Here is a 24,801-nt window from a genome sequence, read left to right as displayed (position 1 = left end):
TTACAGGTGCCATTGCAAGTCATAATGAAATATGGTTGGTGGACAATGGTGCGTCTAGGTACAACACTAGGAATCATGGTCATCTCTCTGAATTGGTGGAAAAGAAGATTGCTCAATGGGTTGAACTTGGGGACAATGGAAAATACGAAATCAAAAGGATCGGCTCATCATCCTTGCAATTGGATTTAGAAGGTAATGTGTCCATTAACAATATATTATATGTTCCTGGTTTGAAGAAGAATTTGTTGTCCATCTCATCTCTTGAAGACAAAAGATATAGAATTACTTTTGTTGATGTACAAGTTATGTATAGAAGAAGGATGCCTCTTTTGAATCTGCCAAGGTCATTGATGTGCGAATTGGAGGCTTATATCGTCTCCTTGGACATTCAATTCAAGCTTTGCTACATAACACCACTGATCTCTGTGAGCTATGGCATCGAATGAATGCTCATATTCACTATAAAGCATTAACTAGAATGAAATATTTTGTTAAACATGTACTGGAAATCCAGGTTGATCATGATGGTGTTTGCAAGGGATGTGCCCTTGGGAAAAATGAGAAAGGAAGATGTACTAACAGTGATAGTAGATCCAAAGGAATCTTGAATCTTGTGCACTCTGATTTTTGTGGGCCTGTGTCTGACAAGACATTGGGTGGAAACTTGTATTATATCTATTTCATTGATGATTATTCACGCAAAACATGGATTTATCTTCTAAAGTACAAGGATCAAGAATTTGAGAAGTTTCGTGAATTCAAAGCACAAGTTGAAAATGCTATAAGAAGAAGGATTAAGACCTTGAGCTCTGGCAATGTTGGAGAATATGTATCCAAAGAATTGATTGATTTCTACAGAGGCGTTGAAATTAAGAGGGAGTTGATAGTTCCCTACTATCCTCAACAAAATGGAACTGTTGAAAGGAAGAACACGACAATTATGGAAGTTGCCAAGCCCATGCTTCATGATCAAGAGTTGCCTATGTTTCTTTTGGGAGAATTGTTGTCTATGTTAAAAAATGATGCACACATCAAATATTGGACTACAAGACTCTTATAGAGGTCTTCACAAGTGAGAGACCAAATGTTGAGAATTTAAGAATTTTTGGTTGTCATGTTTATGTTCATGTGCCCAAGGAGAAAAGGACAAAATTGGAACCTTCCTAGAAGAAAGGAACTTTTGTTGACTATAGTGAAGATTCAAAGGCCTTTAGGGTCTACGTACCAGGATAACGTTATATTGAAAGTTGCAAGGGTGTTATCTTTGATGAAGGTTTTGCTTTCTGGAATTCCAAGGGTTCACACTTAGACTTTAATGATGAGATACAAGTGGCTCTAAAGAATGTGGAATCAAATTCTAAATAACCTGAATCGATGGAACAAGATCCTCATGAAGAATCTGATGATCATGAAATTGTTGAATCGCCAAGAGCCACTATACTTGAGACTCGAAAAAGACCTGCCTGGCTTGAAAGAACATTGAAGGAAGCTGAAGGAAAGACCTCGTGGGACCTTCAGGGAAAGCAGGAAGCCAAAGAAGTACTTTGATTATACAACTTTGATGTGTAACACTATTGAGTCTAATCCATCTACTTATGAAGAAGCTATTGAGCATCAAGTTTGGAAAGATGTTATGACTGAAGAATATCAATCTATTATGAAGAACGATGTTTGGGAAATTGTGCCAAGACCTGAAGGAAAGTTCATCATGACTTCAAAATGGATTTACAAAATCAATCACGCTGCTGATGGAAGTGTTCAAAAGTACAAGGCAAGATTTGCGGCTCGAGGATTCTCCCAGAAAGAGGGATAGGATTACAAAGACACATTTTCTCTCATTTCTAGGTGCGCTATTAGATATGTCATTGCTTGTGCTTCTATTGTAGGTTGGAAGTTGCATCAAATGGATGTCAAAACTACTTTTCTAAATGGGGTCATTGAAGAGGAAGTTTATATTGAATAACATCAAGGTTTTGAGGTCCATGATAGAGAAACACATGTTTGCAAATTGAAGAAATCCCTGTATGGGCTGAAGCAGGCTCCTCGTTCATGGTACTCTCGTATTGATGGTTATTTTTTGAGTCTTAGCTTCAAGAAGAGAGATGATGATCCAAACTTGTATTTCAAAGTTGTCAAAGGTGAGACCTTGATGTTACTATCGTATGTAGATGAATTGTTTCTGACAGGGGTTGAAGTTTTGATTGTCCAATGTAAGAGGGAGATGATTTATGAGTTTAAAATGAAGGAAAATGGTCTTATGCATTACTATTTGGGATTGGAAATTTAACAAAAGCCTAATGGAATCTTTGTTGGCCAAGGCAAATACATTATTTCGATCCTTCAGAGATTTGGCACGATGGATTGTAAGCCCATGGACACTCCTATAGTGATGAATTTGAAAAAGTTATGGGACTGTGACTCTGATTTGATTGATCCCTCGATGTATCACAAACTGATTGGCTCATTGAACTATCTTGTGAACACTAAACCTGATATTTGTTATGTTGTAAATACATTGAGTCGATTCTTGGTTGAGCCTCGACATGTGCATTGGGTTGTAGTGAAATGTATTTTGAGATATTTGTGTGGCACCATTGAATATGGTCTGAGATGTGCTTCTAATGGAGAATGGCAGCTACATGGATTTACTGATATTGATTGGGTTGGAAGCTCTGATGATAGGAAGATCACTTCTAGATTTTGTTTTGGTTTGGGCTCCGCTATGATTTCATGGTCTAGTAGAAAAAAAACTTAGGTTGTTCTGAGTATAGTTGAAACTGAGTATATAGTTGCATGTTCAGCTTGTTTTGAAGTTGTGCGGCTCCGAAAATTGTTTGTTGGTTTGTTTGATCAAGTGTTGGAATCGACCATTATATATTGTGATAATCAAAGCCATGTGAAGCTTTATGAGAACCCGATGTTTCATGACAGGTCGAAGCACATTGAGATCAAGTATCATTATATCTGGAATATTGTCCAAAGGGGATCTGTGAAGCTCAAGTATGTCCCTACTGATAAGTAGGTTGCTAATGTGTTGACAAAGTTGTTGTCCCGGATGAAGTTTCCATATTTTAGAGAACAACTTGGAGTTGTTGAGAACCCCTCTCTAAGAGAGAGGGAGCATTGATTGTACAACATCATATGATGGGCAATCTTCCTTAGGTTGTGGCCAAGAGACCTATGGATTGGTCGGGAAGATTGTCACTCCCTTAGGTCAATTGACCGGGAGGCCAGTGAGTCTGGTCGGGGAGCTTGGTTTTGAGGCATGGAGTGATCCCTTAGGTTTTTACCGGGAGACCAGTTTGGTTGAGGACATTGATTTTGTGATCTCTCCCTTAGGCTGAGGGCGAGTGACCTATGGATTGGTCAGGGAGATTGATTCAAGTTTCCTCCTTTAGGTCGTGGACTAGGAGACCTATGCATTGGTTGGGGAGATGTACCCTGTGCATATGATTGGTTTGGCCTCAATGATTAATCCCACTAGTCAGTGGGGTACTGACCTCGATGTCATGGGGTTGTGGCTTGTGGGATGTGTTGGACGCTATGTATCTTTCCTTATGATGAAACTAATGATCTCACCCTTAGGTTGTGGGCTAGGAGACCTATGGATTGGTTCATTGATAAAGAGAGAGACTTGTGCTTATCCCTTAACTTATGAGCCGAGAGGCCCATGGATTGGTTGGGGTAATTGATTTTGAGAGAGAATGAAAAGTACCTTCCTAACTAAGAGTGAGTGTTGAAAAATTGGGTAGCTACGATCAGTATTTTCATTGGAAAATAATGGGGACAATTCATATTTTTGACTTTGACCAAGTCGGCCTCAAGAAGGTTAAGTCAGCACACGTGTGAAAAGGCACCTCCTCAACCACATATATATATGACTTTGTTGGAGCTCATTTTGGCATCTCATCAACACACAATTCGATCTTAAAATTGCAGAGGTTAATCCACACGTGCGAAGGAGTCAAGGAGACATTTCAGACCAACGTTGACCAGCATCTTTCTATCTATTTTGACTTGCTTTGACTTGCATTGACTTGGGCTATTTGGCATATGTTTGACTATCTTGGAGGGTTGAAGATTGAAAACGATCATTACCTTGACTTGACCAAGATTTTGACATGTTTCCAAGGTCATTGACCTAGGTTGACCATAGGCATGATTGTGACTTTTACCGAACTATTTCAAAGGTGCGTTGACTAAGGTGTTGACCAAGTTTTAGCCTCTTGTTCAGAGTTTCCATAAGACGAAATTCAGCCCTATAGTTGCAGACGTATTCTTTGACCAAAATTGACTTTCTCTCTCATCTTTCACTGGTTTTGACTTGAATAAATTGAGGTCAGATTTGGAATCTTGTTGGAATAATTTTGATGTACTATTGATGAACAAATTCTCTCCCATAAGAAAAGATTGGTTGGGTTTTCCACTTGTGGAATTTTCCTTGGTTGTGAGCCTAATTTTTGGTATCTCTTGTCTCTTCTTTTACTGTTCATTGTAGTCTCTACTGCTCTATTGATGAAATTGAATGGTTGAAGTTTTTCATGTATAGCCACTTAATGATTGGAATGCTAAAGGAATATTGAATATACCATTGGAAGTAGTTATCATTTTTTTTAAACTATACTAGTCATGAATGCACTAGAAAATCAACAAATCTACCCAAGACAAGAATAAATATGTCCTTTCCATATTAGCCCTTTCAGTCCACTTTGACTTGACACCTGGCAGGTCCTTTGCAACCTTTCACATAGAGAAATTTGTTCCTTCAATATCTCTGCATACCAGTTCATCACAAGGGTATTTTCTTCTCCAAATGCGTGTATACTCAACTCCAAGTAGCTCAGCTTCTCATCGTAGACTTGCCCACCAAACCATTGTACAATTAGCATTAAAGAGGTCTGCTACTCAGAGTAGATTATCCCTTCCAAGCCATTGTACATTAGCCCTCTTACAACACTATTCATTCCAACATTCATGAACAGATTCAATCAACATAACTCTGCAATTATCTTCAGCAAACCACTAACCCATAAACCCTCATCTGGCCTCAACTTAGACATGAAGTCACTCGGCCCTGAAACAGATCTCCTACAACATCTACACCTCAACTCAGACCTTTCTATCATACCCTGTAGTCATTGTTCTAGCCTCGGTCCTATGTTATATCTCTTGTGCATGGATCTAAGGTAACTCGGCCACAATAGCAGCTTTCTAACAATCCATCCAGTCCTCCTTTAATAGAGATTTAGGGCTACAACCCTCTCCAAAACCATAGACAGAACTCGGCCTAGAATAAAGACAGAGATAAGGCTTCCCCATCTTGCCTTCTTGACATGGGATTTCGTTTGCCAGAATACTAGACATAGGAGGAACACTTTCGGCCTCGTTCTCTAGGACAAATGGATTTCCAAACACAAAAATAGACTTCAAATTTTCCTCCACTTCATAACTGCGGCTACACTTCTTGGCTAGTGATAATCAGAAGATGAATTGCAATGATGTGATTAAACCTCACCTAGGTCTCCTATATTTATACGCTCTCTAACTATTAGATTAGGGGCTCTTAACTCCATTAAGGCGCCTCCACAACAATAATTAGAATAAACAATGATTTGTTTTGGGTTTTTAGCCCATACCTTTTGGCTTAGACTCGCTGCTTGGAGTATTTTGCCCAACGAAAGCTTATTTTCATGGGTCAACTCCACATAACTTAGTACCCCACGGGTTGTGGGAGTACCTCTCAAGCTACAATTTCAACACTACACCCCTCATTAGTCATCACTCAATTCTTGAGCACTTGATGCTCAATATCATCATAAGGATACCTTGCACATCCCAACCCTGATGAGCGAAAAAACAACTCATCTTAAGGGGTAAAATAATTGTTATATCATAAAAAACTTGCTTGGACCCTTGAGCTATGCACCATATAAAAGCATTATCATAAAGAAGTAAAAGTTGCACCAGAAGGGTGGAACAAGCATGCTGAGGAAAGGGGTAACCCATTCCTCCACCATTGCTCCCTCCATTACATCTATACCTATGTTGCCAGGAAACGTGGGTGCAAGGACGGGGACGGGGACGGCATTTTTGGAAACAGGGTGCATGGGTTTGTCGGGTAATATAATAATATTAAATTTTAATAATTATATTTTATAAATTTATAATTTATAATTTATAATTAATAATATATATGAAATTTGAATTTGTATATTTTTTCAACTTTAAATTTTAAACAAGAAAACTTTAATGATAATCATTTAAACATGCATATTATTAATTAATATTTTATATATATATAATTAATAATATATATGAAATATATTAAAGTTGAAAAAATATAATTAATAATATATATGAAATTTGAATTTGTATATTTTTTCCAAACCCATTCTGATAATGCATAAATGGACCTGCTTACCATTTTCATCTGATGGCAGTCTGGCACATGCCTTCAGAATAATAGTGAAGATCACGTGGTTTGGATTTATGCCAAACCAAAGCATTCTGCCACAAATTGGAACGCATCCATGCAACAGTTGTGGTCAGCATATCCTGCTGTCAATGAGTTCCACGAAACTGCATACCACGCAAGCATCCTATCAAATACAGTTTTGCAGGTCAAACTTGTTCCCTAACTCTATATTGCCATATTAACATTGCAGGCATCATTGTTTGTCTGATCACACTGCTATAATGTCCATCCTTTTCCATGCTTCCAATTTCTCTTCCTATGCTTATCTTTCATTTTATTTTCCAAATCCAACAGAATTTCAGACCTTTCTCAATTGTTATGTTACCTGTTTGACCCTCAAACACAAGTCCCCAGTATTAGCTACCATAAAAAAAATGAAGATATTAACTATTGTTTTATACATACAAGCATAACATCTGTTGCTTGATGCAATTAACTTATTCAATTTAGAGTTGCACCATATTTTCATCCAAAAATGAAACACATGAAATCAGTACAAAGTCAATTATACAGCTTGCTGGCAAGTGTCTTTTGTCAAGCCAACATATGGAATAATACATTACAGCTATAAACTATAATTCTTGTGTGCATCTCTCTATGTCCATTAATGTCTGTTCTCTCTATGTCCATTAATGTATGTCTATGTGTATGCATCGATTTGTGTGCATACATCTACATCTTATATGTATTTATGTGAGAATTGAATTTCAACACTTCTCATCATGAACAAGAATAGAACAAGAGTGTCTCTGAAAATGCCTTTACTGCTATTTATAAGTCATTACCTGAAGCTCCAAGGAAAAAAAAAGGTCTCTAACTAAAGCGCGATCCCTATTTTGCCCAGACAAGCTCTCTGCAATCATATATCCAAGGAGGTCGACAGTCCACTCACATCTTTTGTTCACTTGAATATCTTGATGTAACTTCAACCTAAAAATTTTGAAAATACCCATGCTACTTCAAACTTGTTGTATGGGCTCTTGTCCTTGAGAAATGCCCTAGAGAGATATAGCCTTTGGCATGATACATGAAAATAGTAAACAGTCCTCAAACCTCCACTCCCTTTGTAGAGACACCAACAGAATAATATAGCACTTCCAGCTAACTTATTTTACTTAAGCCTCAATATAAATCCCAAAAAAACAGAGTTGAGGAAATAATGAAGTGGATTAAATCACTCAGGACGGTTTCCTGCATGGTGACCTCATTTATGAACTTGGCAGAATAGTGGCAATTACGACATATGCACTTCTTGCGCTTTTGATGAGACTTCAGTGGTCTTTACAACTTGCTGAAAAGCACAAACAAAATATAAGCTTCTTCCTCTTGTAAAACAATGCAGATTCCCACCACTCCTATTGCACATCATGTGATGATCACTACCACCTGCTCCTGTTTCTTATCATGCAGCATAAAGTGCACATCAGGTACATCCCCTGCTTCCTTCATCAACCCTGTCAGTCACTGCAATTCTGCATAGATCTCCTCTGTCTGTGGGTGTGATCTATCTCCTACAACAAATGTATGCACTTTGTTCTTAACCTCAATCCAACTATATATTATTAATTATATTTTTAATATAGTTTTTTTATGAAGAACCCAAAGAACCCAACCCGAAGAACCCGAAGAACCCAAGAACCCAAGCACCCAAAGAACCCAAGAACCCAAGAACCCGTTAAAGGAAAAGAACCCAATTTTTTTTTTTGAAGAACCCGGTTCTTTATGGAAGAACCCGGTTCTTCTGGGTTCGTCTGGGAAGAACCCGTACCTGAATCCAGTACTTGGGTGCGGGAACCCGGGATGGGTTCGAGAACCCCACCCCCGAGTGCGGGTACCCATGCAACACAGATCTATACACTCAAGATGTGGACCTCTATCAGTTGGTCCCTTAACCCTAGCACTTAACCATTGAGTCATTCCCCTTCGTTGCCACCTATTGTCACTAACACCTGTGAATTGAAGGGTTGACTTGGAAATGCCACCTCCCATTAGAGGTTGGAAGCACCTAATAGGATTGATTACTTAACCACCTCTACAAAGGTAGGGAACACCTTTACGAGACTTGTTCTAGCTATATATATGAAGGTATCCTTGCTTGAAGTCTTATTATGCCCTTAACAGATAACTATGGCCCACATTGATGCATCCATGGTTATTGCCTCTAACGAATGGTTTCTTTCACTTTAGTTTGAGATGGTTTTGCCAAGTGATTTTGTACAGAGCAACTAAGGGATTAAGGGCGCACTATTTCATTCATACTCCTCATGATGCCCATGCCATACTACACTTTCAAAGAGCATGATGACCTTGCAAATGTAGTGTTGCCCTTCTACAGCAAATTATTGGGCACTTTGATGATCTTGGCAGTCAATTGCACCCCAAAGCACCCTCAAATGCCAGAACATTAAGCACATCTTGGTTGGCATTGAAGATTCTTCATGATGCACCCTACAAACCCAGCATGCCCCCAAGTTTGTTGTGATACTACTTGATGGGCATGCCTTGATACAGAGCCTAGATGATGATGATCATCCCCTAGATGATTAGGGAGGGCTTGTATTACCTCACGGAGCCCTAACATTGGAAAGAGAGTACACTATGTTGTCCAGATGGTAGCCATGGAGATGACACAAGGCACCCAAAGCTAGCTTTTGAACACATGGAGACATTTTGAGACTTTATTTAAGGACCATTCCTCAAATTGTGTTTGATCATGAGACTTAGAGACATATCTTGCCCTTGTATTGCACTTTTGAAGCATTTTAGCCCTAAAAGGTCAAGATGTCATGGTTAGAGAGGCCTTACAACTCACACAAGTGGGCAAGTGTTGGCATATTTTATTTTGTTGAGTTATTGAGTTGGCTTGTAACCCATTTACTTTATGTCTACTCAAAATAAAACTTGTTTAAGGGCTTTTAGTTAGATTAACGGAAGTGATAGACCTCTTATAAAAGGACAATCATTCCATTCATTTATTCATGATCACTTGTGTGGCTTTTGGCCTCCTTAGAGAGAGATAGACTTAGCCTTTGCTACTTGCTACTTGTGGAGATGTGATCTTTGTGTAGCTATTGTTGCTGGAGAATACTTTATGTATTGGAGATGTCTTTTGGGGATTGAAAGAAGACAATTTCTTATAAAATTTGTGAGTGTATTTGTTGATTTGTAATGGTTTTACATGTGATGAAATATTGCTAGGGTTTTCTATTTTACCTTATCTAAAATTTAAATGCATATTTTTATTGAAAAATATTGGGAAATTATTGAATGTTAAATATATTTTCCTTGAATTCCCTAGAAGACCTCCTAGAGAGCTTTATTCTAATTAATGTCTCCCGTCATTAAAGGAGAGTTAGGATTTGAAAGTGCAAACTAGGGTTTCCCCCTTACTCCATGCATGAATATGATATTGTTTAAATTTAGCTCCTACGACTCCATCACCCAAATAGGGAAAGGCACTGGGATTTTTGTGGTTGTTAAAACTCATCAAAAGTTTTAACTTTTTCTTCCTTTCCTATTTTCCTAGGCCCTTTAAGGCAAGGCGCTAGGCTAGGGCAAGGGTCGAATTCAAATAGGGTAGTTCAAAGAAAGTCGATGGAGCTACTTTGGCTTGTATTCACCTTGATTGCCCTCACAAACTCAAAATCTAGCCTCTTTCATGGTGAAAACTGCCCTAGTAGAGCTGACATCATCAACAGGTAATTTATGGCCTAATAAAACCCTAATCTTACACAAAGCTTCAACTTAGGGCTTATTTGATGGTTTGCCATCGCCTATTATTGATACCATCATTAAGTAAACCTTTTCTTTATTCTTGCATGCCTAGATACACTTTTGTTGAGCATATCTTGAAACCCTAGGTATCAAGTTCTCTTTCAAGACTTTGTTTATGGTACATTATTCCACTGTCGATAATATCGGCGATATTCGAAAATATCGCGATATTTTCGGCAAAACGATATATCACCGAGAAAATATCGCCATATTTTCTGTTTTGAAAATAACACGATATTTTCAAAATATCAGCAAAATATCGCGATATTTTGAAAATATCGGCAAAATATCAGCTATGTTGAAAAATTTAAAAAAAAATATTTTTTATGCTTGCCAATATTTTGCCTATATTTTCGCCGATATTGCCAATAAGATGTTTTCTGGACCCTCACCGATATTTTGTCGATACCAATATTTTCAACATTGCATTATTCCATTTACATGGAGAAATGTGCCCTAAACGATAAAGAAAGTGCCTTTCTTAGCCTTTAACATATATCACCTTGAGCCAATTGACTTGGAATATCCTTTAGGTGAGAAACTGGGAAGCCTCCCGTGAGGTAGAATTCCAATAAAACACAGAAGGTGGAGTGCTAAGGTGACAGGCACCTCATTGTTGCATCTTGGTCTGGTTCTTGCCTTGTGAGGCCTTTCACAAGGCTTGCTAGATATTGAGGCAACAAGGGGTAATACTTCTAAACTGATAGACTAGTGTTTTTTCCCTGCACCTTTAGCTTTGCTTCAACTATTCAGAAATCATACAATTAGAAACCATTGCCAACAACAGAAAGCATAGAAAAGAAAACAAAGCAATGATTTAGCGAAAAATTCCAGAACACAAAACAAACAAACAAACAAAACTTGATCAGCAGTCTTACATTTTCTCATCTTCTTGATAAGTGTAGCTTGATGCAACAGAAAGTAACTGGCCATCTCTATTATATGATAAGGATGCAATACTGGAATTATATCTCGGGTACTGTAAAATCACATAAAACAAATAAAAGAATAAATATGAATTACCTCTTCAAATCAAAAAAATTGCATTCCACTAGACTTCCTTGCTATAAAACATTCACATGTATTCTTACAAAATATAACTGTCTTTTTACATAAAAATCTTAATCCTTCGCTACTTTTTGCAGACTCAAATTATTCCCACATGCTGTCAGTATTCTGGATTAAAGTTTTGATCAAAAACTGTAAAGCCAATATTTATTCCCTAAAACTTGAAATTTATTACACTCTTTATAACTATGTTAGCCTCCCAAGTCTCAACTCTACCTTTTCTACTCATTGATTTTTGACAAGATATTATTCAAAATTTTGCACTTTTGTCTTGAGTATTGACACTTTCTATGTCCCTACAGGTTCCCATTTTTGCCACAACTTTCATGGAGATATAAAGAAAGTATGCAGAAATTAACAAAGAGATGAAAACATATCAAGCTCAAAGGAATCCTTGGTGATCCCACAAGGTCATATTCAGCAAGATGCTTGTGGCACAACCAATGACTACATATGCTAGTACACTCCACACACACACACAAATATATATCAAAAACAAGCCTAGAGATCAAGCATATACCGACAAGAAAGAAAATCAGGTTAAATGTAATATATCACTCAAGTACAGGGAACATGAAAATTAAGAAATTTTATCATACAATGCAATTGAAAGATGTAGATAACAAATAACAAGAAATGAGAGAATACAATATATTAACAACAAAATTGAATCACAGATTAACATGAATTAGCTAAATAAGATGATTGATTCAAAACAAAACAATGCAATTTAAACTTTCCATAACAATTCCATATAAAAGCAGAAAAATTTTATCTGGGTGATCATAAATATCCTATGTTGCATTGGTTTTCAGGAAGGGGGAACAGCAGGGACAGGGGGACACATCAACAGGTCAGCTAAAGCGCACCCCCAAATTTTTCATAGGTCATCTGGTTGAGGATGGCAAGAATATATATTATATAAAATAATGCATAAAAAAAAATTGGAATACACCATAAACATTTGTAGCTGCTTGTAAGCATAAGAGCCTATACTATATAGTATATAATATCATGCACAGCACTTACCAATTATGAAAAAGCTTGAGCATGAGAAAAATGCAGTTTACCTTTACTAAACTTAAATGTAACTATTTGCAATTTGCAATAAGGTCCATAAAGAGTCTACTAGGTGAATGTGTATCTCTATAATAATTTATCTTCCTCATATTTCTTGTTTATGATGATTATATTAAAAGGCAAACCTTTCTCAATAGGTTTTTTAGACTTTCACAGCTGTGTTCAAAAGCACTATGAAACACTTTGGGATACACCTGCATGCATTCTATAAAGAGATTAGATTCATAGTTCAGATTCAAAAGGCGACTGAATAGGAATCTATTCAAACAGTTAGTCCAATATAAGTCACTACTATTCGATTGTGATGGAGATCGATGGGAGGAAAAATGCAACCTTCATTGATTTCCATTAATCCAAGCATACATATATAAACAATGATGTCGTGACCTTTGGTTTCAACTTCCAATGTCTGATGTCTCTTCCTATTCTATGTTATTTTTTGTAGCATCGGATGTGTTCTAGCCACAAAATTTGGTGGAGAGGCTAGAATGCATGAGATCTCCAAAACCCAAAAATTGTATGGAAATTCCACCTAGAGATAATTAGATTATTAGTCTACTTTTTAATGTTTCCTAAATCTAAACTTAGGAAAACTGGTTAAATAATCAAAACTAATTAAGTCAATGTGTGAATTCTCTAGAAACTCACACGGATCGATCCAAAAATGATTTGAGCCATCGATTAAGATTTAATCTTGGCCGTTGGAGTTCCGACAAGAAGATATAAGAACGGATTGATGTGGTGATAGAGATGACACCAAATTCACTTGGAGAATCCAATTTTCTAGAGTAGCAGCAGTCACTTGCCGGAGGGTTCGAGCTTTAGTGAGCAAGCAGAGACAATGAGAGGAAGTTTTCCAGATCCGGAGAAGTTTTCCAGATCTGAAGAGGCAGCAGGAAGAGGCCGAGTTATTCCCAGTTGGGCAGCGCAAAGGACTGTGCAGTTGCTTTAGAAGAGAAATTCGATTTGGCAGGAGGGAAAATCAATTCAGCTTCCAATAAAAGTCTTCCATGTTGAATAAAGTGTAACTAGGTTCAGTCTTCATAAATGTACTTTTGATATTTGTATTTATTCAAGAAAAGATATTTTATTTTTGTTATATTTATCAATGAGTTTCTTGCTCATTGAAATAGGTCTAGCACATGTCAAAGTGCTATAGGTGAGTCAAAGAGTCAAAAGAAAATGTTGAAGACCCTTAAGGGCATGTTACACCATGTATATATTTGTATAAGAGTCAAAGAATATCCCTCCAAGCAAAGACAAGTCCTCTCCATGCAACGACATCTTCAAAGGAGCAAAACCAAAGAAGAAAAATGAAGTCGGCCTACTGTCCTCAAGTCAGCCTCAAGTGGGCCTAAAGGAGGGGAAGTCCTATATATATAGAGGTTGTCCACTCCAACGACATACCAACACACCTCTGAAATCAGCGAAGAAAGATAGCCAAGAAAAGGTGAAGAAAAGTCAAGTTTAAGGAGCCTCTAGTGCAGCGAAGAAGGAGAAGTCTAAACCACAATTGAAGGGACTGTTTTTAGGGTGTGTTGACCTCTATCGGTCAACTACCCATGCAGTACACCCCCTTTTTCTTTGCAAGAAAAGGGCAGCACCTGATCAGCGTGTTTGTGCCATCCAGCAGTCATCAGCAGCTTGATCAATCTAATTGTAAATAATCTTAGCAGATATGAGTCGTGTATGTGAATTGCCTAGGTGGACCTAACTTTCTAGTGGTAATCTACGTCCCGGAAGGTTTTTTGTCTCACCGATCCATGGATCGGCAGAGTTTTCCTTCAAACCTGACCCCAAAGCCGAGATGGATTTTGTCATTGGAATTTTAGGAGAATCCTAGTGTGTTGATCTGCTAGATTATGGTTGTGTCGCAGAACTGGGAGATTTGTGAGGGTCTATGTTAAAGGGGTTTTTTCCCTTAAGATGTAAATTGTAAAAGTCATGATGTAATGTGTCTTGAAGGTCGAAAAATGTTTTGAATCCCCTCATGAGTCCTAAGTCCTAGATCCTAGGTGATGTTTCCGAAGGCTTAGTTCGATGATCTATTTTAAAATGAATTAAAAAATTAAAAAATGAATAAAAATAGTAAAATAAATAAATAAATAAATAAATGAAATAAATAAAAAATAATAAAAAAATTAAAAAATAAAGCAAAAACCCTAACTAATAAAATAATAATATTTTAAGTGAATGCATGCAAAATATTATTTAATAAATCGACGGATGAGATCAAGAGATGTCTTGATCCTCATCAACGGTCGAGATCATTTCAGCATGGATCACTCGAACTAGCCGTTGGAGTCATTTCCTTTAAGTAGGGTGCTAGGGGTCATTTTCAGATCATTGGATCTGTGAGTCTGAGACTGAAAAAGCTCTATTGTAAATCTGTTTCTGGTTAATAAAAGAAGACTTTGGGGTCCATATCTTGCTGGTGTTACTCTCTTGAAATGCTGTGAGATCATTTCATTTTCTGCATATGTTATTTTCAGCCATTAATAATAGCTTTTTGTAGAGTATTGTGAGCACAGGTATCTTGTTCACTTGCTGGGGTTTGAGTGGTTAGGGTTTCTGAAGTAATGGCAGGTATCTCCATTACTTCCTGAGATCTAGCAGCATTTTTGCCCTCTTTACTGATGATTGTTTTGAGCTGTGCAGAAAACATTTTTTGAAGGAAATTTGTGGGCGTTCGGGGAAGTTCTCGGCTGAACCAGCCAACTCCCACGAGCATTTTTTGCTGAGCCCAATTGGATTTGATCCTGGGTCTATCATTCAGTGTATTTTTAATTTGCATGAGAGATTTTCTGAAGTTCTTCACAGTGAAAATCTGAAAATCTTTATTTCTTTAAAATATTTCCGTGCTTATTGATGAATCTGGCTGTTAAGGGGCCAAATTTGTAAATTAATCAGCTATCTTAGGGTTTCAAATTTTTTTGTTCTAGGGTTTCAAAATTTTGTTCAGGTTCAATTAGGGTTTTCAGTTTCTTGGTTTTAGGCATATATTTCCTTTGTGTGATCTTTTCCTTTCAGGCTTGCAGGATTATTAAATTTCCAAGGCCATCATCCGTACCCTATTTCGCCAGTAGCCACAGTTTTTCCACACTCAGAGGATCAAGTTGCCTGCAGAATCCTTGCTGCTGCACATACGGGCCAGAACTTGCAAAGTGCCCAGCATTCTATTATGTCAGGAAAAATTCGTTTCAGTTGCATGGGATCAGCTACATGAGATCAACAGTAAGCAAAATCATACCCAGCTTCCTTGCACAAGAACAAGCAGCGGCTTCAAGACATATTGATCTACGCACGTCGAGTCAGAGAACCAAATTTCAAGAAAGTCGATTCACGTTTTTGCTCAAAGCACCGCCGTCTGCTATCAACACGTCCGGGTGAAGGGTCATCAGCATCTTCAGGACGATCTTCGATTTTCACTGAAAACGAGTATCTCTGATCTGGTATAAGATTGTCAATGCGCAATTATTCATGAAGAGAGTCTCTGACTGTAGTATTTTTATGCGTAGTAAGCATCGTGCGTAGAGGCATTGAAATCGTAAACAGGGGAAGCAGCGTTTTCCAACCGCCATAAGCTTCGATCCCATCGAATAGTGTTTACGCAGCTGGCCATCAATCTGAGTACGCTCATGAAATTCTTTCGAATCACCGCGTCCGGAGCTGGAAACCACATCTCATTCACGCGGAGGATCCAGGTATCGAAATCGTTCAATGGGCCAGGTAAATGAGGTAAGTTCTAAAACGATTTAAGTCATTTTATCCCTGTCGAGATTTTCTCCACGCATTCGTTTTTTTTTTACGCCTGAGCCTGTTATGGTAGTCCATTTGTATTATGCGTGTTTTTATTTTTTTTATTTTTAGGTTTTTTAACAAATTCGAAATTCTTTTGTTTGTTTAGATTATCTTAGATTTAGCTTTATTTTATATATTTTGTTTTACATAGTCTCATATTTCTTAGATTTTATTAAATATATAAAAAAAAGGGTCATGCGTAGTTTTAATGTTAGATTTATATTTTGATTTTTATTCTAATTAGATTTTAATTTACTTTTAGTTTAGGATTTTAGATATTAATTTAGTCTTTTTTTTTTTTTTGAATTTTGAATTTTTTGGCGCCGTTGCCGGGGAAATTGTTTTCTCGGCGTTTCAACGACAATCTTCCTTCTCTTTTTTATCTTTTCATCTGGCCCGGCAACGCCACCATTTTTTGGCGCCGTTGCCGGGGACAGAGTTTTTTCTGTCCTTGGCTTATTCGACATTTATCATCATCTTTCATCTTTCTCATCTCTCATTTGAGCTGGCAGATTCAACATTTTTGGGCATCATTTGGATCTTTTATTGCCTTATTTTTCGCCATATCAGTAGCATCTCTTCGGTTTGTTTCTTGTTTGGGTGGCGACTCCACTTTCTCATTCTTCCCAGACAAGAAGCTTTCCTCATATCTACTTGTGGTTACTTTTTGGATCCTAGAATCAGATTCATTGTTCAAGTGGCGACTCCACTGTTTTCATCTCTTGATTTTCTTGAGCAGATATCTAGTTCTATCATCCTTTTAATCCCTTATCATTCATCATGGATTATTCATTTAAGCCATGTCGTTTTACTGAACGTCTCCATGATTTTCCGGAAGATGCCATTCCTAAGTTACCTATTTTCTCGGGTGGTGATCCAATCGCTGTTAGAAGGCATCTAGTCTTGTTTACTCGCATCATGATCATATACTGTAGATCCCCTCAGTTTAATCATGAAGATATCAAAATGCGTCTATTTGTCCTTTCTTTAGAAGATGATGCTTTGAATTGGTTTAACAATTTTCCAAAGGAATCTTTCACTTCTTTAGAAGACATTGTCGATGCTTTTAAAAATAGATATGGTTATCCAAACAGCTTGCCTTCTGCCTCTAAAATTGTGCAACAGAATGAAAGTAATTTGATAAGAGGTCCAGCTGAAAGATCCCAAGACGATTCATCATGTCAGAATGTGTCATCCACCGGAAATATTGCAGATCAAGTTCATGATAGTGAAAAATCAGGGACAAATGACAATGAAAGGGAAGAGCAAAAACAAATTTTACGAGATCTAATGATGCTGGTGAGAAATATGGAAATCAATCAAACTAATTATGTCAATGATGTGAAAACTTTATGCACCCACCTGGAAAAACGTAATAGGGAGATTGAGGTCACGCAAAATCAGCATGCTAAAGAAATTGAGGCCATGAAAACTAAATATGAAACAGAAATTGGAAACATGCATAGCAAGATGTCAGTCTTAGAGGAAAATATGGTGACCATGAAAGCTGATCATGATAGGGAAATTGACTCTATGCAAAACAAGTTACTAACTATGGAAGAGGAAATGACTATCATGACGTTCAATCATAATAATCAGTTGGCTGACATGCAAGCGAATCATAAAGAATAAATAAATTTCATGCAGCATTACTTGATGGACATAAAGGAAAAGAACAATAAAATCATAAAAGACATGGAAGAACATCATGCCAGACAAATCGGTGATATAAAGGTTGAACACTCTAGACAGATGGATGCCATTAGAATAAGGGTTCAAAGGTTTCAGCAATTGGAAGATGAAAGAAACCAGGTAACATCAACAGATCAGGAGTCTTCTCATTTGCTGCAACAAGCTCCATCTTATTATGAGGAGGTTATTGATTCGATTGAAAGATGGTTAATTGAAGGTGATCCGGATAGACTTAAGAATGATAAAGATCAGATGCGGGCTAAAGAAAGACATATCACGCATACTTCATCTGATAGTTTTGAAACAGAAAGTTCCAGGTCATCAGTGATTCAACCTGCCAGAAAGAAAAAACTTAAGAGAAAGAAAATAAGAAGAAGATTTGATGCATCAGACGGCCGTGAGCAGCTTGATTTTCGGATAGGAAAGAGTCCTACCATATGCAAAATTGGACATGGCACATCCGACAAGCAGCCGACAGATTTGCCTGAAAGCAGGCAAATGCTCAGTATGCACTATATTGAACACATCTGATGCCGTAGGGCATCCTTTGTATCGTATTTCTAACCCTACTCCTTGTTTTTTCCGCATTTTCGTTTCTGCTTTAGATAGTTAATAAATGAAGAGCTTTTATCTTTATTGTGCTTAATGTATATGATGATTTTGGATGGACGCTACTTATTTTTGTGTTGTATGGATGCAGATTCTGGATTCTCACATTCCTGCAAGCAGCAACGTGTCCCCAAGTAGAGCCAGATGTTGACCTCTACTGGTCAACTACCCATGCAGTACACCCCCTTTTTCTTTGCAAGAAAAGGGCAGCACCTGATCAGCGTGTTCGTGCCATCCAGCAGTCATCAGCAGCTTGATCAATCTAATTGTAAACCCAGTCTGCATGTATTAATTGTAAATAATCTTAGCAGATATGAGTCGTGTATGTGAATTGCCTAGGTGGACCTAACTTTCTAGTGGTAATCTACGTCCCGGAAGGTTTTTTGTCTCACCGATCCATGGATCGGCAGAGTTTTCCTTCAAACCTGACCCCAAAGCCGGGATGGATTTTGTCATTGGAATTTTAGGAGAATCCTAGTGTGTTGATCTGCTAGATTATAGTTGTGTCGCAGAACTGGGAGATTTGTGAGGGTCTATGTTAAAGGGGTTTTTTCCCTTAAGATGTAAATTGTAAAAGTCATGATGTAATGTGTCTTGAGGGTCGAAAAATGTTTTGAATCCCCTCATGAGTCCTAAGTCCTAGGTCCTAGGTGATGTTTCCGAAGGCTTAGTTCGATGATCCATTTTAAAATAATAGTAAAATAATAAAATTAAAAAAAAAATGAAATAAATAAAAAATAATAAAAAAATTAAAAAATAAAGCAAAAACCCTAACTAATAAAATAATAATATTTTAAGTGAATGCATGCAAAATATTATTTAATAAATCGACGGATGAGATCAAGAGATGTCTTGATCCTCATCAACGGTCGAGATCATTTCAGCATGGATCACTCGAACTAGCCGTTGGAGTCATTTCCTTTAAGTAGGGTGCTAGGGGTCATTTTCAGATCATTGGATCTACGAGTCTGAGACTGAAGAAGCTCTATTGTAAATATGTTTCTGGTTAATAAAAGAAGACTTTGGGGTCCATATCTTGCTGGTGTTACTCTCTTGAAATGCTGTGAGATCATTTCATTTTCTGCATATGTTATTTTCAGCCATTAATAATAGCTTTTTGTAGAGTATTGTGAGCACAGGTATCTTGTTCACTTGCTGGGATTTGAGTGGTTAGGGTTTCTGAAGTAATGGCAGGTATCTCCATTACTTCCTGAGATCTAGCAGCATTTTTGCCCTCTTTACTGATGGTTGTTTTGAGCTGTGCAGAAAACATTTTTTGAAGGAAATTTGTGGGCGTTCGGGGAAGTTCTCGGCTGAACCAGCCAACTCCCACGAGCATTTTTTGCTGAGCCCAATTGGATTTGATCCTGGGTCTATCATTCAGTTTATTTTTAATTTGCATGAGAGATTTTCTGAAGTTCTTCACAGTGAAAATCTGAAAATCTTTATTTCTTTAAAATATTTCCGTGCTTATTGATGAATCTGGCTGTTAAGGGGCCAAATTTGTAAATTAATCAGCTATCTTAGGGTTTCAAATTTTTCTGTTCTAGGGTTTCAAAATTTTGTTCAGGTTCAATTAGGGTTTTCAGTTTCTTGGTTTTAGGCATATATTTCCTTTGGGTGATCTTTTCCTTTCAGGCTTGCAAGATTATTAAATTTCCAAGGCCATCATCCGTACCCTATTTCGCCAGTAGCCACAGTTTTTCCACACTCAGAGGATCAAGTTGCCTGCAGAATCCTTGCTGCTGCACATACGGGCCAGAACTTGCAAAGTGCCCAGCATTCTATTATGTCAGGAAAAATTCGTTTCAGTTGTGTGGGATCAGCTACATGAGATCAACAGTAAGCAAAATCATACCCAGCTTCCTTGCACAAGAACAAGCAGCGGCTTCAAGACATATTGATCTACGCACGTCGAGTGAGAGAACCAAATTTCAAGAAAGCCGATTCACGTTTTTGCTCAAAACACTGCCGTCTGCTATCAACACGTCCGGGTGAAGGGTCATCAGCATCTTCAGGACGATCTTCGATTTTCACTGAAAACGAGTATCTGATCTGGTATAAGATTGTCAATGCGCAATTATTCATGAAGAGAGTCTCTGACTGTCGTATTTTTACGCGTAGTAAGCATCGTGCGTAGAGCAGTGTTGCACGAAGCGCCCCCCCCCCCCGCGCGGATCGAAGCTCCGAAGCGCGCCCCGTACGGAAGCGCCTAGGAAGCGTCGTACGAAGCGCGCTTCGGAATTATGGAAGCGGCGCTTCGGCAATTTAAAACGCTTCCTGGAATTTCCGAAGCGCCACTTCCAAGGCTCCGAAGCGCGCTTCGTACGGCGCTTCGGGTCGCCGAAGCGCGGCGATTCGGAGCAGGAAGCGTGCGCTTCACGCACGCTTCCGTACGCTTCGGCCAAAGGGGGCGCCGCAAGGGAAAAAAGACGCATTTTTTTTAATTTTTTTTTTAAGTTATGTTAACTCAACATTAAGGGGGTGGGTTAGGGTGAGGTTAGAGTAAGGTTAAGGTGAGGAATGAAAAGAATAAAGCCCCCATTCATTCCTCATTTTCTCACTTTGAGTTTATGAGAGTTGGAGAAGAGAAGAGAGGAGAGGAGAAGAGAAGAGAGGAAAGGAGAGGAGAAGAGAGGAGAGCTTGGAGGAGTGAAGAAGGAGGAGCTAGGAGAAGGAGGAGGAGCTTGGAGCAAGAGCTTGGAGGACTTCATCTACAAGAGCTAAAGAGGTAAGTTCAAACCCCAAACTCCCTTGTTTTTTTGACAATTTTTTTGTATTTTTCTCCTCCCTCTCCTACTCTTTCCCATTGTTTCTACTTGCTCCTTTATTTACAGGTTGCCGTTGTCCACCACCTATATCCATATTTCAAGATGGTGTTCTTTTGGCTTCTATGTATCATTCCACTCTTGGTTTTAATGATGGCAAAGGTGAGGAATAGAAGGGAAGAAACAGAAGAGGACAGTGGTGATGGTCCTAATAGGAGTGACCCAATGTATGATGAGGAGGAAGGGTTTGAAGAGGAAGGGGATGAACCTGAACGGGACACTGAAACACAAGATGGGAAAGCTACATCAACACCCCTGTGGAACTATGTGACCAAACTTGATGGGGGAAAGGGTGGTGGATCTTACAAATTTGTGTGCCCTCATGGTTGTCATGGAGGAAAACCATATTGTGGTTCATATACCCGTCTGAGGAGGCATCTTTGTGGGGTGCTGGACAGTGATGAAAAAAAGGGTTCTGTGGGGGTACAGATTTGCCCAAACATTTCAACTGAAGAAAGAAGAAAATACATCCAAATAGAGATGGCTGCACAACAAAAAAACAAGAAACAAAAAACTCATTCTGAATCAAGTGCAACCTCTAAATTTGGTAGTTGCTCATCTCCTCATGGTACTTCTGCAAGCTCTGGAGGTAGAAGAACAATAGGGGATTTCCTTAATGTTGCTGGGAGGGATGATGTGGATGGAAAGATAGTCCGTTTTCTTTGTGCTTGCGGTGTACCATTCAATGTGCTTCGCTCTCCCTATTGGCATGAAATGGTAAAGGCCATCAATGAAGCCCCAAAAGAATACAAGGCCCCCAACTATGAGAAAGCTAGAACAGTGTTATTAGAAAGAGAGAAAGCTAAGGTTCAAAGAGCTTTGACACGTTTTACAAATGAGTGGGTAGATTCTGGGGTATCCATTGTATCAGATGGGTGGACAAATATTAGAAACCAACATTTGATAAATGTTCTTGGTGTTTCTTCTAGTGGTGCAGTATTTATTGCATGCCATGACTCCTCCTCCATCACTGCATCTGCACAAAACATTGCAGATCTCCTATTGATATCAATCAAAGATGTTGGTCCGAATAATGTGGTTCAAGTGATCACAGATAATGCAGCAAATTGTAAGGTAGCAGGAAAAATTATTGAGCGTACTCATCCACACATCTTTTGGTCTGGGTGCCTGGTTCACACATTGAACCTTTTGATGCATGATATTGTGAAACACAAAGAATGTGGGTGGATTGCTGAGGTTTACAGGAGAGGGAAGCAGCTCATTAAATTCATCACAGGGCATACAAGGGTAAACTACTTCTATGGCACTTACTCCAAGTTGCAATTGCTTAAAATTGCAAAGACAAGATTTGCTAGTTATTACCTCACCTTTAGGCGACTAGTGAAGGTGAGACAAGCTTTAACTAATCTGGTGTGTGCTGAAACATGGGATGAAATTAACACTGACATAGATGGTGCTAATGCAGTCAAGGACACTGTTCTTGACAGTTACTTTTGGGGACAGGTTAAATATGTTTTGCAATTCACCAAACCAATTTATTACATGATCAAGTTTGCAGATTCAGATCGACCAGTAATTGGGGAGGTGTATGAGCAAATGGATAGCATGTTGGGGCAGATTAAAGACATTGTTGAGCCTAGAGATATCAACTTGTACAATTATATTCGTGTAGAGGTGCAAAACCGATGGGAAATGCTAAATGTTCCATTGCATGCATTAGCATATGTTTTGACACCTAAATACTATCATCCATCATGGCTTTCAACACCAGCACCTGGGGGGAAGCAGGAGAAAACCACACCAAGATCAAGAGGTTCACCAAAAATATATGGCTGCATTGAGTAAATTAATCCCTGATGAGGAGGAGGCTGCATTGGTACGGAGACAGGTGAGCAACTATACGCTCAACACTGGTCCATTTGGGAGCATGCATGCAATTAAAGATCGAGAGACTTTTTCTGCTCTTGAGTGGTGGAACATGCATGGAGGGGGTACTCCACTTCTACAGAGTTTGGCATTGCGGGTGCTATCACAGGTGGTAAACACTTCTTCTGCAGAGAGGTGTTGGAGCTCTTATTCTTTCATCCACAGTGTTAAAAGGAACAGGTTGAATTTAGACCGGGCAGAGAGCTTGGTTTATGTTCATTACAACTTGCGATTGTTGTCCCATTACTGTGAAGATGCAAAGTCTAATAAAGACTTGTTGATTTGGGACAAGAATCCAGAGGAGCCCAATTTGGAGGATGGAGTGTTGCGACTAGAGCAATTAGAGGATGCTCTTATCCAGGTATGTCCATTGTGGTATGAATTTTCCAATTTTCCCTTATAAAGCATTTCTCTAATTCATGTTTTTTATTTTTTTGTTAACTAGTGTTTTTTTTTTTTGCATGAATTTTTTGAGCGATTCTAGGATGATGATGACCGTGTTGATATGCCACCACCCCCACCCCCATCTGGTCCCTTGGTTCCTAGGTTCCATGGTTCAACACCAACAACAGGGGGTTCTTCTTCATCAGTGTCAGTGCCACGACTTCCACAGGCACCATCTTCTTCATTGCCACCACGTGGAGGCCCGCCACCACGTTCTATTCGTGGTGGAAGGAGGAGAGATTAGTAGATATATTCACAATCTACTACTTTTTGTCATAGATTACTCATTAGACTTGTAGACTTGTGAATTTGAATTTTGAACCTTTTTGGCTTGGCGGTGACCAAGTGACATATTTTGTAAACATTATTATTTGAATTTTGGACATGACAAATGTTGACAGTTGCTCACTTGCTAGATAAATCATAATATGCTCTATGTTTTATGTTTTATAATATGCTTAAATGTTTTATGTTTTATAATATGCTTAAAAATTTGATGTATGTTTGTAATAGCTAGAATATAGATAATTGTTGTACATACCACTGTTTTACAACCCGGCGGATTCAACTCGGAAACGGCCGAGTCATACCGAGCCAGCAAAAAAATTTATGACCCGGCCAGCAACCCGGCTCGGGAGACCGAGTCATAGTTGACTTGGTCAACCCGGCCGGGTCCGTATTGACTTGGTCGAGTCAATGAAACGACGGCTGGGCAGCGTAAATCATGAAATTTATTCACTTTTTTTTGGATTTTTGGTAAAGTTAAAATCAGTTTATGGATTCCAAAGGGTTTAGGTAAATTGTTAAGTGCTTTTGGGGTCCATTTCCCCCTCCCAAACCCTATTTAAGACAGCCAAATGCTCTCATTCACTCACAGCAGTCTTATGCATTTGAGTGAGAGTCTTCTTTGAGGATTAGTGAGGAGTTCTTGAGCTTGTTTTGGAGCAGCAGTGAGGAGTCTTGGAGGAGCATTGTAGCTGGAGTGAGGAGCTTCTTAGGCAGCCATTTGGAGCAGCATTGAGGAGCTGATTTTTGGAGCAAGCTTGAGGAGGCAGTTTGTGCCTGGAGGTATTTTTTTCCACCTCTATAAATCTGTTTTTGCTTAGTAAATTTTAGGTGCATATCAAGAAAGCTTAGAGAGTG

At 38.5% G+C, this 24,801-nt stretch overlaps 2 protein-coding genes across 5 annotated transcripts in view; one reads left to right on the top strand and one right to left on the bottom strand.

Moving 5' to 3' along the window:
• LOC149229901 (mitotic checkpoint protein BUB3.1-like) overlaps positions 1 to 24,801 on the bottom strand; it is a 349,473-nt gene that overhangs the window by 139,583 nt on the left and 185,089 nt on the right. For 3 of the 4 annotated variants that reach the window (XR_016247977.1, XM_089378776.1, XM_089378775.1), the window contains exon 8: positions 11,128 to 11,228. The exons of the other annotated variant lie outside the window; for it this stretch is intronic. Coding sequence is in view for 2 of the 3 variants with exons in the window: in XM_089378776.1 (XP_089234902.1) it covers positions 11,128 to 11,228 (101 nt within the window). In the remaining variant the exon portion in view is untranslated. The remainder of the gene's footprint in view (positions 1 to 11,127; positions 11,229 to 24,801) is intronic. 4 annotated transcript variants of the gene reach the window in all.
• On the top strand, positions 22,389 to 24,089 carry LOC149229903 (uncharacterized). The gene is made up of 2 exons (XM_089378778.1): positions 22,389 to 23,575; positions 23,699 to 24,089. The coding sequence occupies exons 1-2, from the start codon at positions 23,117 to 23,119 to the stop codon at positions 23,900 to 23,902; spliced, it is 663 nt and encodes a 220-aa protein (XP_089234904.1). The 5' UTR covers positions 22,389 to 23,116; the 3' UTR covers positions 23,903 to 24,089.

This window comes from Pinus tabuliformis, chromosome J, assembly GCF_031772625.1.
Source record: "Pinus tabuliformis cultivar Carrire ecotype Pingquan chromosome J, CPIR1, whole genome shotgun sequence".
Lineage (NCBI taxonomy): Eukaryota > Viridiplantae > Streptophyta > Pinopsida > Pinales > Pinaceae > Pinus > Pinus tabuliformis.
Note: the sequence above shows the minus strand (reverse complement) of the source record. Positions and strands in the feature narration are given on the sequence as shown.

Coding starts and splice junctions, on each gene's coding strand:
- LOC149229903 (XM_089378778.1), top strand. CDS start 23,117: ATGGCTGCATTGAGTAAATTAATCCCTGATGAGGAGGAGGCTGCATTG. Junction 23,576..23,698: donor TAGAGGATGCTCTTATCCAG/GTATGTCCATTG, acceptor GAGCGATTCTAG/GATGATGATGACCGTGTTGA.